The sequence below is a fragment of the Callospermophilus lateralis genome, chromosome 13 (assembly GCF_048772815.1).
Source record: "Callospermophilus lateralis isolate mCalLat2 chromosome 13, mCalLat2.hap1, whole genome shotgun sequence".
Lineage (NCBI taxonomy): Eukaryota > Metazoa > Chordata > Mammalia > Rodentia > Sciuridae > Callospermophilus > Callospermophilus lateralis.
In genome coordinates, this window is record NC_135317.1 from 80,719,565 (window position 1) to 80,736,552 (window position 16,988).

Below are 16,988 nucleotides of genomic sequence, written 5' to 3' on the forward strand. Positions count from 1 at the left end.
CTGGTTCAAGCTGTTTCACATGAAACTGCAAGCACTGGCCTGAGATCACTCAGCTGAATGGAAACAGGACACACTGAGGCAGAGCCGGGTGAGGCCAGCCTAGTCCCAGATATTTATTGCAAAGAAGGCACTTAGGACAGACGGCCTTACCTCACACAGCCAAGAATGGACATCGACTTCCACAAAAGTACATGCTTTCTCCTTTTATTAGCAAAGTTCTTTGGGGACACATAATTTCTAGTGCAGGGCTCAGTAGCCTGACCCTGCTGTCACAGTTTTAGGAACCTAGTGAGTGACACAGGCTCAAAAGACCTCCTCCGGGGCCTCCTCCTGCAGAAGCAGGAAGTGGTGGCCTTGGCCTGCAGCACCTTCTTCTGGGTTTCCAGGATGTAGAGGGTCTGTGTGGTGAGGCAGCTGACCACGGGGTCGGGGTCCTTCTGCATGTGCCTCAGGGCTGCAACACAGATACAGCTATGAGTCTTTGACCAGAGAAAGGCCACCGGGCTAGGCAAGAGGGACGGGTCCTGCTATGGGAAAGGAATAGGGTAGTGGAATGGGACTGGCATCTTCTAAGGTAGGACAGAGAGTCCACACTGCTCAGTTATAAACAAGATCACAAACATGCCCAGAGCTTGGAGATGCTGGGCCAGCACTCATCCCCAATCCTTGTGGTCCACTCTACCTTCCCCTCCCTGTCTCTGCTCTCCACCAATAGAATAACACTGGCCTCCCAGAGAGCTGCAGCCAGGGACTTGGCCACACTTGGGAACCACTATGTCAGGGACACAGTGCAGAAAGGGGCGGTCACATCTCAGAAAGATGGTGGAGGAGCATGGACAACAACACCAACGGTTCTGGAGGCTCCCAAGGAAAGGAGCTGGGCACGCTTGGGGACCGAGTCCCCCAAGGAGGAAGTTGGCCGTCTCTCTTAGAGAGAGTTCAAGGAACCATCCTGACTGATGAATGGGGCCCGAGCAAGATGGCAATGGGGGTGAGTGAGAGTGGGGTCTGCAGGGCCTTGACCAACACCCCCAAACCTAAATGCCCCGGAGCCAAGCCTCTTCTTCACTCAGCCTGGATAATCATTTTTGGAGAGCCATTCCTCGTTCCTGAGCCTACCCCACCAACATGGTACCTCCAACAGATGGACGCAGTGGGCGACTGGCCAACTCACCTGTATATGCATCCTCAACTTCATCCATCTCTTCCAGGTTGAGGGTTTGGATGATCTGGCCTGCAGCGGCACACAGAGGCACCTCAGTGGTGTCCTGGCCACCAGTGCTTCCCCTGCCCCTCCTCAAACACTCACCACTGCCCCCTTGGTCTGCATTTCTCTCCTGTGGCCACCAGCCTCAGATCTGAACATTTCCCATAAAGTCAAAATTTCTGTCCCTGATTTTCTAAAGGGTTCTAACCAAACTGGGCCAGGTAGAGAGGCAAGCACCCCTCTGCTCCAACTCTGGCCTCTCAGGACTTGCCCATTCAGCTACAGGAAGGTCAGCCAACCCAACTAGGGGCTTCCTGCAGGGGAGGAGAGCAGGTGAAGGTGGTCGGTGTCATTACCAGAGTCCTGGAATAACTATGGGTCTTGTAACTACGTCCTGGGTCCTCTCTCAGTCTGCTTGACGGACTGTACACCAAGGACACAGTGGCTCCAAAAGACAGAAGGCCATACCTGCAAACCACACAGCTGCCTGGCGGATGAAGACCTGTGGGCTCTTGAAGAGAGTCACACATTGGTTCAGAAACCAGATGGCTTTGCTCGCCTCCAGTTGCAGCTGTAAGGAGAGGTGTTCCATTACAGAGAGGCCATGGCTGGTTCTTCTGCCTCCTTGGACAGTCTTAAGACTAACCTGAGTTATTCCCTGAGTGGCAGAATCTATGAAGACATTCTGCACCTCCACTCCCTACCCCAGCTCCTCAAACTTATTTCCTCTGTGAAGCCTTTCTGGATGAACCAAGCCACAGGGGTCACTTTCCCTGACCTTGACCCAATAGGAGTCATATAGATTTACCATATAGATTTACCTATAAATATAGATTTACCCCAATTTTTGGCTCACCCACATTTCTCCTATTCCCAACATTGGAACAGTGAACCTCAATTTGAAATATTGTCTATTTATAGCTTGACTTAAAATTTTCAATCTCATGCCACATTCTCTAGGCTGCAAAAAAGGGTGTGTAGACATCAATCATGTCTAGACCCTTCTATTAGAAGGAGGGCTGCATATAATTAAGTGTTCTTATAACTTCCTCCCCTGCCTTGGGATACCCCGTTTTCTGTGTCTACTCAGACTTCCCCCCATGAAGGTCTTAGGATGATGTGCCCTTTCCTTTACAATGATCATTAGCCTTAACCCCTCTCCATGTCCCCTTCTAGCTTCTTCTTTCCTACCCTCCTTTTTCATTTTACAGTGAAGTTTTTTAGTTTTTGTTTTTCCTTTATTTTGGTACCAGAGATTGAACTCAGGGGCACTTAACCACTGAGCCACACCCCATCCCTTTTTTTGCATTTTATTTAGCGACAGGGTCTTACTGAGTTGCTTAAGGGCCTCCCTGAGTTGCTGAGGCTGGTTTTGAACTCACAATCCTCCTGCCTCAGCCTCTGGGATTACAGGCCTGCACCACCACACCCGGCTGCAGTCAAAAAGGAGGTGAAACCTATGGTTTTTCCCAACATTTAAAAAAAAAAAACTTTTTTTAGTTATGGAAAAAAAAACCTTTTTTTAGTTATGGATGAAAACAATACCTTTATTTTATTTATTTATTTATTTTTATGTGGTGCTGAGGATGGAACCCAGTGCCTCACCCATGAGCTACAACCCCAGCCCCTTTTTCCAACTTTTTGGTAGCAGGATCTTTTCTTCAAATAAAAATCCTAACTGGAAATGTCCCCTGCATCAGAAGGGGTGCTGCTCTGGTTAGAGGATGTGAGGCTGAGCCTGCCCTCCTGCTCACCTCTGCCACGGTTGAAGTTACCCAGGAAATCTGTCATTTTGCACCACAGTCCCCTCCTCCTACATCTCCAACCCTGACTAGGCAAGGGCCACCATTAGCTCCCACGGTCCAAACGATGCTCCCAAACTCATGCTGCCGTCCTACCGCGGGCCACCGATTGCTGCCTAGAACTTTCCTACATGAATATGATCTCCTTCCTCTTGTTCTCCTTTGACTTTTCACTTGACTTTCTTTCCTAATCTCCTTCAAAAGATGCTTGATCCCAGGATGCTTGATCCTGGGATCCTGGGCTGACTCACAAGCTTCCTGTCCCACTGGCCACCTCCCTAGCTGAGCAGATCTGGGTCGGTGATTATAACTTCCATCAACCGTTGGGCAGTGTATTCAGTGATAACAAATCCACGCCTCTAGCACAGCTCCAGGATTCAGTGATATATTCCTGACTTCCAGTTCTCTAGATTCACCCATAGACTTTACAAACTTGACAGGCACAAAATCAGCCCACCCCCTTCCTCTCATACTTGACCTTGCCCTGTATTCCTGACCTTGCTCCATGGCACCAGTGTCTACTCAGGTCAGAAACCCAAGTGGCCTCCACCTTCACGCTCCACATTCAATCAATCTCCACAACCAGCTAATCACATCCATGGCTTCATCTTTGTGACACTGTCATCTCTCCCTGAGGCCCCTAATTCTGTCCCTTGGAACCTTTCCTCTGATTCCACAGCCTGGGCCGGGGGACTTATCTAAAGTGCACAGCTTTCCAACCATACCATTGCCTTGTTGAACACTTCAGTGGCTCCTGCTGCCCGTAGCACCACATCCTGCTCCTGTGGCACCAAACCTTCATGGCATGATGTGGCCCGGTCTCCCACTCTTGGTTCCCCTGCCCAGACTTCAGGCTGCCACCCAGGACCCAAGACCAGCCTTCAGACCTTCTCATTTAGTCCACATAATGTTTTACATTGTAAATTATTTGTTAACATAAATGTGGGAAATGTCACCTAGAGCCAGGATTTTCTGCTCTCAACATTTGGAAGATCTGGCCACCCTGAGCCCACTTTCTCTTAGGGAAACAACCCGTGCTCAGCTGGGGACTACATTGACTGATACATGAATTTGTATCAATCAAAACCTATTCAGAATCTGTACCCAGACCTTGGCCCGGTCTTTCATATATTACAGAGTACTTTTACACAGTCCAAGCATACACAGGGTTTTCTAGGAATGCATCTGTAAGACAAATCCAAAACTAAACTTTCAGGGAGAGATGGCAGTGGCAGTATGTTAGCAAAAATTATTCATCACTTTGGAAATCAAATCACCAACAACAAAGCTTCCTTTGATGTTTGATCTGACTCTGCATCAGGAGCAGATCTGTTCACAGTGATTCTGTGCAAAAGGGGAAGGAGCCTTCATTATGTCTTCAAGGGTAAATGGAATCAAGCACTCACATATGTTATATTATGTCCTATTATATTACATATGTTTATGCATGCTGGGTTTTTTTAATAAATTACTTTCACTTGTCCTTTGGAGTTAGGGCATTCTGCTTATTTGGGAAATATGAAGCATGGGTAGATGCTGAGATTCATGAATTTCACTTGGGAGAATAAAGAGGGTGTTACCAGAGGGACTGGTACCATCTAAATGCCCCACACAAAGCAAATGCTTGGTGAGCGGCTTATCATTGAACTGCGGCTGCGGCCACCACAGCAAACCCCTAGCTGCAGGAGAAAGGACCGCAGTGCTGGGGATGCCACCCTCCCTGGCACAGGGGCAGAACGGTGAGGCGGCAGCTGGCTTACCAGGATCCTGAGAATGGTAAACACATCTCTCTGGGTGAAGACTGTTTTCAACTTTGTCCAGCCCAGTAAGGTGGCTGTGTGGCAGAGGGAGAGCTGGCAGATCTGGGGAGACAAGAGGCTTGGCATAAGGGGTTATGCAAGTGGGGCTGGGCAGCCATGAAGGGGCACCCAGAAGGGAGAGAGAGGACAGCCTGTCCAACTCCAGTGGGATGGAAACTCAGGGAACAGGTAGGGATCCAGGATTCGGAGCAAGACAGGAGTCATCTAGGCATCTGGCTGTATTGAAAACCCCTGTTACCCATGAAGGAGAACTTGCAAATCACAGTTAGAGTGACTTTTCCGATTGCTGTGATACTGCACAGAGACCCAGAGCAATGGGACTCTCCACCTCTTAACCTCAGTCACCAGTCCCACAACTTCCCATGCCTAAAACAGTCTCTGAAATCACATTTACCCAAAGTCTTGTTTTGTGGTATACTCTACCACTGAGCTACATTCTCAGCACCTTTAATTTTTTTTTTTTTTTAAACAGGGTCTTGATAAATTGCTGAGGCTGGCCTTGAGCTTGTGATCCTCCTGCCTCAGCCTCTCAAGTTGCTGGGATCACAGGCATGCACAACTGTGCCTGGTTTAGATTTCCCCAACGTCTTAATTCTTCAACTGTTGGTCACTGCTCTGAATCAGGGTCAGCTCTCTCAGGAATATCACTGCTGACTCCACCAGGAGGGGCCCTGAGCCACAGGATAATTTCTTTCAAGCACTTGTTCCACAGCATCCTCAGATGAGCCCAAAGAGGCCTCAGAAATGGCAAAGTAGCTGCTCTGTGAGAACAGAGTGTCCTCTTATAGGCTAAGCCGGTTTGGGGGTTTTCTAGCTGCAGTGCCCACTTCTGGTTTCCTGGGATCAGAGCTTGCCCCATCCAAATCTCTTTATTCTGCCCACAACACTGTCTCCAACTGGAACTGGCCTACCCAGGGAGCCTGTCCACACTAAGGGGCACCGAAAGTGGTCTCAAAGAAGATTGCAGAAGCCAAGGGCAGGGAAACAGAGAGAGGGAGTGGTACTAATGTGCCAGTCCATGAGATGTTCCTCCTCAGAGTTTTCACAACCACAATATTCTACTGCAAGTTGGTGGCCAGCTGGATGGAGCTAGGAGCTGGAGAAAACTCGGGTGTCGTATCTTGTCATCTCTAGTGTCTCTCCCCGCCCACCTACCTCCCCTCCCTCTCTCTCTTTCAGTACTGAGGATTGGACCCAGGGGCACGGTAACATGGAACTACATCCCCAGCCCTTTTTATTTTTTTATTCTGAGACAGGGTATCACTAAGCCACTGAGGCTGGCCTTAACCTTTGCAGTTCTCCTGCCTCAGTCTCCCAAGTCACTGAGGTCATCTCCAGTTTCTTCTGGAAACTCTCTGAGGTCAGAGACTAGTGGATTCCACAGCCGCTGCCCACATGCTCAATATTTACCCACCATGGAACTGGGGACCACACACAGGCTCCGAGGGCTGGCCTCTCACCTGAGCCACATCAGTATTCACATCCTTCAGGTGCAGCACAAGGAGAACTATGGAGTTGAGCATCTGCTGCTTCAAGGGGAAGACAAGGTCTCTCTTCTTGGCCTTGGACAGGAGATTCCCGTAGACCTGGAAGGCCATCAGGCGCAGATTCTCGGGCTCCTGGGTCAGAAAACACATACCTCTGCATCTGTCCACTGTCACCCAGGGTCCAGAGTCCCTGGGCTGCTCCTCCCCCGAGATCTGCTTTGATTCTCCAGCAACACGACAGTCGTGAGACAAGAGCGCAGAGGCGGTCCCCTCCCCACAGAAGAGCACCATGTCAAGCTCCAGGGAATTCTGCCCAATTCCTCCTCTCACAGAGGCCTGGAGGAAGAGAGACCCCTCAGGGGACTTCACCTCCTCCAGGAAAGAGCCCAGGGTGAAGGCCAGCTGAATCAGGAAGAAGGAGGCGTGCTGCCAGGTGAGGTCCTCGAGGAGGTGATTCAGCGTCAGGAAAGTCTCCTCCACGATGCAGTGGCAGGGGGAGTAGCAGCATCTCAGCACGTGCGGCTGCAGGATGGAGAGCCGCCTCACCTGCGGAGGGGTGACCGGGGTGACCGGGGTGACCGTGACCGCTGCTCAGGAAATGCTGCGCGGGGCTCTTTCCTGCTCTCATTTCAGTCCAAGCCCCACAAGCGACAGCCCCGGGCACACTGCCAATTTTCACCCTGGAACTAGGGCTGGTTCAGCAAGTGGGTGTGGTCAGCATGAGCCGCCCAGGAGGACAGCTGACTTCTGCCCTCCGTGGGAAAAGGGGAGAAGACAGAGAAGCCGCCTTCCCCACGTCACCAGAAGCTCCCCTCCTCACTGCCCGTCTCATCTGTGACGATGAGGCTGGTATTCAGGAGACCTGGGTGGCATGTGTGGGATCCTGGGATTGGCTGAGATTATCCTCTGAAGTGACCCACGGGACAGCCTCCTCAGGGGGCCTCTCCTGGGAAGGGAGGGAGCAGGAATGGCCCAAGCCCTGATCCTGTGCTTGGTGGACTGGCCTCAGGAAGATCTGGTCTCTGAATCCCACCCTGTCTATTGAACTCCGGGTCCTATTCCTCTCCCAGATGACAACATTGCCTGAGAACCTGCCCTTGGCCTCTGCTTCATCTTACCAAGTTCTTGTGCTTTGCGAAGACCTCTGTCACCTGCAGCAACAGCTTCACTGTGGTTAGCTCCTCACACTTGAACCAGTTTGCTAGAATGTGGGTGGCAATGTCATCCACAATGGCTGCCACATCTGGGCTCTGGAGCAGCTGGCAAAGGAGGCCAAGAAAGATAGTGAGGTGCGCAAGGAGGAGACAACTCCCAATGACGCTGAATCTAGGTTCCTGCTCACGGGTAAAGACGGTTTTAAGGCTTTGGAAGAATCGGTGGAGAGACCAGAGTTAGAGGGTCCTCCCACCCTTTCATTCCAGGATGAGAAAAGTAAGAAACCTCAGTCAGTTCTCAAATAACCTCATGTTTCCATTGGGAAGCAAAGACTCACTCAACCACCTGTGAACATCTCCAGACAATAGCAACGTGGCACAAACCAAAAGCAAGCAAAATAAATAAATAAATAAAATCTATTTTAAGTGGGTGCTAAAGGAAAATTTATAAAGAAGTGGAACTTGAATAAAGAGAACTTGAATGCACATCTAAGTCTTACAGACTGGAAGGCGAACAATAGGACAAGAAGCAAAGGAAATGGGGAGGAATTCACAGAAGGGAAGGTGTGTGTGTGTGTGTGTGTGTGTGTGTGTGTGTGTGTGTTCAGTTGGGAAAAGTGGGTGTGGCAAAGCAGGAGTGTGGCTGGGTTGAGGGAAGGGCAACAAGAACGCTGAGCCAACTTGGGAGGAGCATCCCATTGGTGAGAAGCATTGCTTATGGCCAACAGGAGGTCCCAGGAAAGAGACTGGCATGCATCTCTCGCAGTTGCTCCAGGCACAGGTGAGGTGGGTCTAGACTTCCAGCCAGTGGGGATGGGGAAGAGATGTCTCAGGAGTGCTGCAAAGCACACCTTAGTCAGAAAAAGAAAAGAGAGCAGTCAAAGATAGGTCCCCAGAATAATACTTTTTAGAAGAGAGCAGGTAGAGGGAAGTTATTATAAGATCTTTGCCACTATTATTCCATAGCACTGGGTACCCTGGGGCCAAGCTGGGCAATATCAAGCAAGCAACGAAGGCAGGCCCAGTCACTGACCTAAACAATTAGTTCCATTTTGACCCTTTCTGACTCCATTTGAATTCCAAGAACCACACAGGTCTGATTGATTGATAAGCATCTTTATGACAAGAGACCAAAACTGCCCCAAGCAACAGTCGGCCTCTCAGAACAGATCACCCCATAAGAGGGTCCCTAAGCCGGAGCTATAACCCCATGACGGAACCCAGGCTGCCCTTAAGCAGGAACAGTCACCCCCCTGGGAACTGAGTCTCCCCCTCAAGATGGGATCACCTCCCCAGAGCTTCACAGAACCAGTCCTGAGACCATGGTCTGACCCAGATGACTTACTCTACCGGCTGCTCAAAACCCCAGACATCCAAGCCCCCAACCCTTGTCTTTGTTCCCCTTTTCTGTAAAACCTCAAAGTTTCCATCATCCCTTGAAGTCAGATTTTTGGTCACCCCTATGGCTCCTCTTCCTGGAGTGGCCGTATTGATTAAAAGCTTCTCTCCTTTCCTTGACCACTGTGTAAGTCTTCGATTGGCATATGGGAACAGGTGGCTGAGCCTGGGACCACCAGGGTAAGGGGCTTCATCCAGGGACTCCAGTAACAAGGTTTTGTTGTTGTTGTTGTTGTTGTAGATGGACACAACATCTCTATTTTATTTACTTATTTATTTATTTATGTGGTGCTGAGGATCAAACCCAGTGCCTCACACATGGTAGGCAAGTGCTCTGCCACTGAGCCCCAACCCCAGTCCCTGGGGCATTTTTTTATCTTTCCACTTTGGGCCAGTATGGTCTGCTTTCTACCACTGTCTGTGAAACAGAGAAGAGAGCCTTAGAATTTTCAGGCCTTTAGATTAAAAGCCCTTGAGAAGTTCTCTACCAACAGGGCACCTACCAACAGGACCTTGCTCTTTGTTTTGGTCTTTGTCATTTGAGCATTTTGGGGCTATTTGGGCATAGGCCATTTTTTGTTTTGTTTTGTTTTGTTTTGAGGGGTACTGAGGATTGAACTTCCCCACTTCTATTTTGTATTTTATTTAGAGACAGGGTCTCACTGAGTTGCTTAGTGCCTGGCCATTGCTGAGGCTGGCTTTGAATTAGTAAACCTCCTGCCTCAGCCTCCCGAGCCACTGGGATTACAGGCATGTGCTGCTGTGCCCGGATATTTGTTTTTGACAAGAAAATTTGAAATCCTATGGTACCGACTAGAAAAAACAGACACAAAATAGGTGAGGAATCAGGGCTTGGGAGATCTCTGTTATAATTTGCCTAACAATGGAAAATACTAAATCTATACCATTAGGAAGCTCCCTAGGGAGAATTCTAGGTGTTTCATGATGATCTATGATCCATGATCTAATTATAGCTATAAACCTATGACTAAGAAAAAGATGATTTATTAATATAATACAGTATGGCCTATGTGTATACCAGATGCAAAAGACGTAGTCCCCAAACAAATCACTGAATTATCATACTACTTTATAGTTGGAGCTGTTTTGCCAAATATTAAAGGGGAAGAGGGAATGTTGCTGACCCCTTGAAACCCTGCAGCTCCCCTGCTGCTTGCAGACCCCACGGCTTTGATATGCCTTTCTGTGTGTATCAGAATGTTCAGGGATAGACCGACTCTGTAAACTCAATGATCAGGTAAACTCCTTGGAGAAGCAGTAAAAGTGCCACCAGAACAGGCACTTCATCTTCAGCTGATATAAACCCAGGAGAAGCCAGCAGGGGTGAGTCAGTGCCAAAGTTCTTCAATCTATCAACAAGGCTGTGTAGGCCAATGGGCCAAGCCAAGAATGGTCTCCCAGTTAAAGTTCTTTTAAAAGAGGGTGCAGCGAAGCCCCCACCTAAAGCAATATCTGCCGCGGGAGACACCCAAGGAAATCCAACCCATACTTCAAAGAAATTTTAAGTGACCGACTGATGTCTGCCCCCACTTTGGGACTGCCTAACTTTAAAAAGCCATTTAAACTGTATGTAAGCGAGAAATCGGACTGGAAGCTCTTGTTTAGTTGCTGGATGAAGTTCCCCAACCTGTAGCTTGCTTCTTATAGCAGGTAATCACACGGCCAAGGGATGGCCACCTTGTTGCCAGGCAACAGCAACCATGTATGATGTGCTAAAAGATGCTGAAAACTTAATACTTGGACAACGCACTGCCATATACTTGCCACATCAGATTTTAACCTTGCTGGAACAAAAGGCAGGTACTGCCTAACTGCTGGGAGTTTGGGTACATAACAGGCAATCTAATTAGATGAGCCTAATGTGACTCATCAAACAACATTAACTTTAAGCAGAGAGACCCTGCCGTCTGTCAGCAAGTCCTGAGGCTCCTACCCCGCACCATAGATCTGTGGAAGTTCTTGATACTATCTTTTCCAGAAAACCAGGCCTGATGTTAGTCATTTGACCACACAGACTGGGAATTCTTCACAGGTAAAAGTGGCTTCATGAACCATGGAAAACACCAAGATGGGTACGCAATAGCATTTACAAGATGTTATTGAGTCAGATCCCCTCCTAACAGTTATCCCCTCGAAAGGCCAAATTTGTAGCCCTTACTGGGGCCCTCGATCTTTCAAAGGGAAAGGGTTAATATTTATGCTATGCTGACTCAAAATATGCCTTTTGATTGTCCACACCCAAGGAGGGAGAGAGAAAGAAAGAGTTGGAGAGGGGGCCGGGGAGGGACTTACAGCCTCTAATAGCGAGGACATAAAACATCCTTGGACATCAACTCCTGCAGACTGTCTTTATGCCAAAAGATGCCAACTTTGGGCCAAACACAAGGGGTCCAATAGTGTGGGCCAAATCCCTTTGAAGATTGGCAGTAGACTCCCCTCAGATGCCTAAAGTTGCTGGAAACTTTAAATGTCTCCTGGTTTCTGTTGACACCTCTTCTAACTGGGTCAAGGCCAACCTCAGTAGGATGGAAAAAGCCTCGGAAGTGGTACAGGCTCTACTAAAGGGCATCATTCCCAGGTAGTGCCTGTCTGACTCCATACAATGTGACAATGGCCCTGAGTTTGTCTCTGAGGCAGCGCAGCAGGCCAGTGGAGCTCTAGGATTCTGCTGGAGAGTACACGCAGCCTGGAGACCTCCACAGGTAGGAAAGATAGAGAAGATAAGCCACATGCTCTAAGCGGACTTTAGCCAAAATTTGTCAAGAAACTGTTCTAACATAGGAAAAGTTACCGCCCATTGCTTTCCTTCACATTAGGGGGGCTGCAATAAAGTCCCTCTGCCATTAACTGTGGGAGACCCTTTGGAGACTTCCATAAAGGGCCACGGTCCCCACACTTAAAATATGAAAATAAAATCAGGCATAGGTAGAGCAGCTTAATCAAGTTCTAACTTCTGTCTGTGAGTTTGCTTCCTCTAGGGCAAAATCCTCCTCCCCTGAGGACCCGCTGCACCTTTGTCAACTGAGAGATGGACATGGAAATATCAGGGCCCAGAAGATCAGCAGATTTAAAAAGAAAAAAAAAAAAGTGGACAGGCCCTTCCGATGTTCTCCGAATCACTCACACTTCTTTAAAACATGGTGGTGTCAAGCCAAGATTTCACCACACCAGAGTAAAAGGGCACCCCCGGGAACAGCCCTCCTGCCCCTCGGCAGGATCAAGAGGATCCCATTGGATGATGGTCCCCCCAGGATCTCAAATATCTCTTCAGAGAGAACAACTCCGCCAGACGCCTTAGATAATCTTGAATCACACTGCCGTCACTCTTTGCTTTCTTTGTCTTTTCCTTACTCCCCATGGATCTGGTCTAACTTGTTTGCTCACTGGGCTGGGCCTCAGCAATAGATCCTTTCAGTAGTAGGCTAAAATCAATTCCTCTAAATGGAGGCACTTAATGTTTAACACTTAATGTGGTGTTATTTTCCTTCCTTTTCCTCTACGTGACCTCTGCTCACTTCCTTTGTAAGACTGGTGCTTGTCCTGTTTGGACCAGCATGGGAGTGAAATGCCTCTGGTATAAAAGGGACAGAGTTTTCTTATCCCTTCAAGGTCTTCCATTCCAAGACTCCCACATGGCCCCTATCAGCAGGAAATAATCATCCAAGACAATGGCCTTCTGCCCTCCCCCCAGCAGACATGGAATGTGACTTGACATGGAATGTGACTTGATTTGAAGGCGGGTCCAGTCATTGACCAATTTCATTTGTCCCTTTCTGACTCCACTTGCCTTTTGACCTGTTTTCCTTCTGAACCACCTTCTTTTGCAGTTACCTTGGATTCCAGGAACCACACAGGTCTGATTGATTGATAAGCATCTTTATGACAAGTGACCGAAACTGCCCCAAGCAACAGTCAGCCTCTCAGAACAGATCACCCCATAAGATGGTCCCTGTAAGCAGGAGCTATAACCCCATGACGGAACCCAGGCTGCCCCTAAGCAGGAACAATCATCCCCCTGGGAACTAAGTCACCCCCTCAAGATGGGATCACCTCCCCAGAGCTTCACAGAACCAGTCCTGAGACCATGGCCTGACCAAGATGACTTACTCTGTTGGCTGTTCAAATCCCCCAACCATACCAGTCCCCAACCCTTTCTTTGTTCCCTTTTTCTATAAAACCTCAAAGTTTCTGTCATCCCTTGAAGACAGATCTTTGGTCACTGAATCCCTACATCTTTTCTTCCTGGGGTGGCCACACTGATTAAAAGATCCTCTCCTTCCCTCCACCACAGCATGAGTCTTTGATTGGCATATGAGAACAGGTGACTGAGCCTGGTCTATTGGGACCACTGGGGCAGGGGCCTTCAACCAACAACTCTGGTAACCTAGTGACTCCAAGGCCCCCAGCCCTGGCTGCACATTAGGATCACCGGGAGAACCTGCTGCTCTTTGGACCCCACGTCACCCACCATGAGTCTGATTTGGAGTCCAAGCGTCAGTGTTATTTATTTATAAATTCTCCCAAATATCCAACTATGCAGCCAGGGTTGAGGATGTCTGGGCCAGACATTCATGGTTTGGAATGTATATGCCAGCGTGGACACCGTAGTGTGGCAACCAGGAAGGGCTCTCCTCAGCACTGCAACCTCCACACAGCAGCCTGTGAGCTCATGTGGTGGAAAGACATTGGAATGCAAATGGAACATCGGGAGTTAAAGTAGTCCCCCCTCACTCCATGGTGTGTGTGAATGTGTGTGTGTGTGTGTGTGTGTGTGTGTGTGTTGCTGGGGATCAAACCCAGAAAGTTTATGTGAGCAAGAAAAAGTCAAACAATAATCAATAGGATGATTGGTGGGCAAAAGAGATGGGAAGGAATTCAGAGAAGGGCAAGTTCAAGTCACAAAATTCCACGCAGAAGTGAAAACTAGAGCAAACAGTTATTGTTTCACATCCATTGGGAGAGCAAGAATTTGGATGTAAGAAGAGCTAAGGGGGGAGGCTGAGGCAGGAGGATCACCAGCTCAAGGCCAGCCTGGGCTATATAACAAGACCCCATCTCAAAAAAAGAGCTAACCCTTGATGGAAGTGAAGAGAGGGCTCTCCCACACTTTACTGGCATAAGCACACTTCATTACTTTGGAAAACCATCTGGCAACACTGTGTGTGTGTGTGTGTGTGTGTGTGTGTGTGTGTGTGTGTGTGTGTGTGTTTGAACAGGGAGAGATGCCTATTTGTTGCCTGTGAGATACCTGGGGATGAAGAGGAGGGGGTATAGGCCTCATTAGGTAGGAAGGGAGAAGGCAAAAGTATGGAAAAAAAGGTGTTGTGGTTTTTTGTTTTTTTGTTTTTTTCTTTTTATAAAGAAACCAGGGCTGGGGATTTGGCTCAAGCGGTAGCGCACTCGCCTGGCATGCATGTGGCCCGGGTTCAATCCTCAGCACCACATACAAACAAAGATGTTGTGTCCATCGAAAACTAAAAAAAAAAAAAAAAAAATTAAAATTCTCTCTCTCCTATCTCAATCTCTCTCTCTCTAAAAAAAAAAAAAAAAAAAGAAAGAAAGAAAGAAAAGAAAAGAAACCAGTGTGTATGGTTTCATTTGTATATTTGTGTTAAATTGTACATGTATAGTCGGGCATGGTCGCACATGCCTGTAATCCCAGCGGCTCAAGAGGCTGAGACAGGAGGATCATGAGTTCAAAGCCAGCCTGAGCAACAGTGAGGCCCTAAGCAACTCAGTGAGACCTTGTCTCTAAATTAAACACAAAATAGGTCTGGGGATGTGGCTCAGTGGCCTAGTGCCCCAGAGTTCAATCCCTGGTACAAAAAAAAAAAAATTATACATGCATATAGATTATTTAAAACAACATTAAGAAGACCAAAGTTCATCAGCTACATTTAAGATATCTGCACTTGCTTTTGCATGCACGCCTGGGGGCATGCTTATGTGGGTATCTGTGCTTCTATATTAATGGCAAAGAAGCTTTCAGGGACAAATTGCAGAGGTTTTCACCTGTCAGGCAGGCAGATCTGCCCTAAATTACTTACTAATTAGTGAGTTTCTTAAATTCTCTGGGCCTCAGTTTTCATCCTCTACAAAATAGAGTTAATAACATCTTTTCCACAGTAAAAATGAGAATGAAAACAGCTGGGCTCCCGTTTCTTGATTGTCCAGAATTCCAGCACAGGGCCTTTTGAAACGTTTCTGCTTGTGCTTAGCCCAGGGAAATGGATGAAGATACCAAGACAACAAGCTGGGAGCTTCAAAGGGTTAGGAAATGTTTGAGAGCTTCTAGATCTTGACCCACTTTCTTAGCCAGTACCTAAAACCCCGTGGATCTCCCCTTTGAAATACCTCTTTAATTGCTGTGAATGGGGTCCACCCATCTTCCTGCCTAGAGCCCCTTTGAGCCTTTTCCCAAACAAACTGTTCTCTGTTCCCCTCCTCAGCCTGAAGCTCCAAAACAGGTGACAGAGGAGTGAACACCTGTTCCTGTGTCCACTTGTTTATGTGGGTATGTGCATTTGGGGGAACTTGTAGGGTGGTCCTCAGTCCTAGCTGCATTTCTAGAACACAGGACTTGGGAGGTTCTAAGCAAACTGAGGCCTGGACCCCATCCTAGACCAGAAGAACAAGGCAGAGAGTGGGGAAAGTAGGGAGGATCATTGGCAATAGCATTTTTAAAAAGCTCCCCACAGCACCCTAATATGCCACCAGGGTTCAGAACTACTGTTCTAACAGAGTGGCAGTCACCTTGTGATACCTACTACTCTCTCAGGCTTGTACCTGGTGCCATTTCTCAAAGCTGGGTTCAAGGACTCCCTGTACTACAACAGGAACTGAGATGCTTTCAGAAAAGGAAGACTTCTGGGTCTTACCCCAGACCTACTGAATCCAAGTCTCTGGGAACAGGGCCTAGGAATCTGCATTTGAACTGCTTCCTCAATGAGATGAGGCGACATGATACACACTAACACCTGAGACCCATGGCACAAGGCATCCCCTTCCAGCCAGAGCCCCACCTCCTACATGCCCTCATTCCTGCTTCCTGAGCAAGCGTTCTGCCAACATGACGTACATCCTTCAACGCACATCTCAGCACCCACGCCAGCATGCACATTGTAGCACACAGCAGTAGCACCTTCCCGCGAGATTCAAATGTCCTGTAACCCACATAAGGGTACAAGAGTTCACATTAGGATAACATCTGTTTATGTTCTGGCATTAGTATTGTGTTATCTCCTATCATTGTTTAATATAATCCAGTTCCTGTTTTGTTTTTTTTTTTGTTTGTTTGTTTTTAAATTAGTTTGCTTACATTTTAAAAGAAGCCGATTTAAAGCTGTGATGAGGCAGAAACTGTCCCAAACTCTCCCAAACACTGGTGGTGGAAGTATAAATAGGTACAACTTTACTGGAAGGCAATTTGGTGTCAGTATCAAAAGTCACAGAAGGCATTTATGCTTTTTGAACCTATACTTCCACTTATTATAGTCAATACTTAAGATAATAATCTGACACATGGGCAAAGGCTTTTGCACGGAGATGCTCATTACGGTGTTATTCATAATAACATAAAATTAGAAACAGGATGTCCAACCAATTATAGAACATCTTTATGATAAAATATTCTATCACCACTGAAAGTTATGTTTACCAAGAACATAAAATGACATAGGTAGAGGCTTGAAGAGAGGGGGACACAGAATACAAAGAGAGAACAATGTCAACCCTCACACAAACACTTCCATACAGACAAAAACCTAAAAGTGATTTCCTTTGTGTATTGTGATGATTAATGATTTTGCAATATTGTATTTACTTTTTCCACCTTTTCTATACATTTCCTGTGAGGTAACTTGAGTTAACATTGAGTTAATTGGGGTACTGAGCCAAGATCAATTTTCAAAGGCTCATGTGGCTGAAGGAAAAGAGCTGTTTTGTTCCATAAAGTCAGGGCAGAGTCTTTGAGATTCAAGAAGAAATCAAATCCTATACCTCAAGGAAATCTAACGAAGGTTTTTTGTTTTTGTTTTGATCAGGGGGGTGGTTTGAACTCAGGGGCACTCAACCACTGAGCCACATCCCTGGCCCTATTT

The 16,988-nt window shown here is 47.6% G+C and overlaps 1 protein-coding gene across 1 annotated transcript in view; it reads right to left on the minus strand.

Annotated features, from left to right (window-relative positions):
- Window positions 1–269: 269 nt before the first annotated feature.
- The window catches only part of LOC143412113 (maestro heat-like repeat-containing protein family member 7), a 41,130-nt gene continuing 24,411 nt past the window's right edge, over window positions 270–16,988 (minus strand). The window contains exons 16-22 of the mRNA XM_076872928.1: window positions 7,435–7,575; window positions 6,686–6,862; window positions 6,290–6,448; window positions 4,770–4,871; window positions 1,676–1,778; window positions 1,163–1,234; window positions 270–454 (exon numbers count right to left, since the gene is read on the minus strand). Of these exons, the coding sequence (XP_076729043.1) occupies window positions 270–454; window positions 1,163–1,234; window positions 1,676–1,778; window positions 4,770–4,871; window positions 6,290–6,448; window positions 6,686–6,862; window positions 7,435–7,575 (939 nt within the window). The remainder of the gene's footprint in view (window positions 455–1,162; window positions 1,235–1,675; window positions 1,779–4,769; window positions 4,872–6,289; window positions 6,449–6,685; window positions 6,863–7,434; window positions 7,576–16,988) is intronic.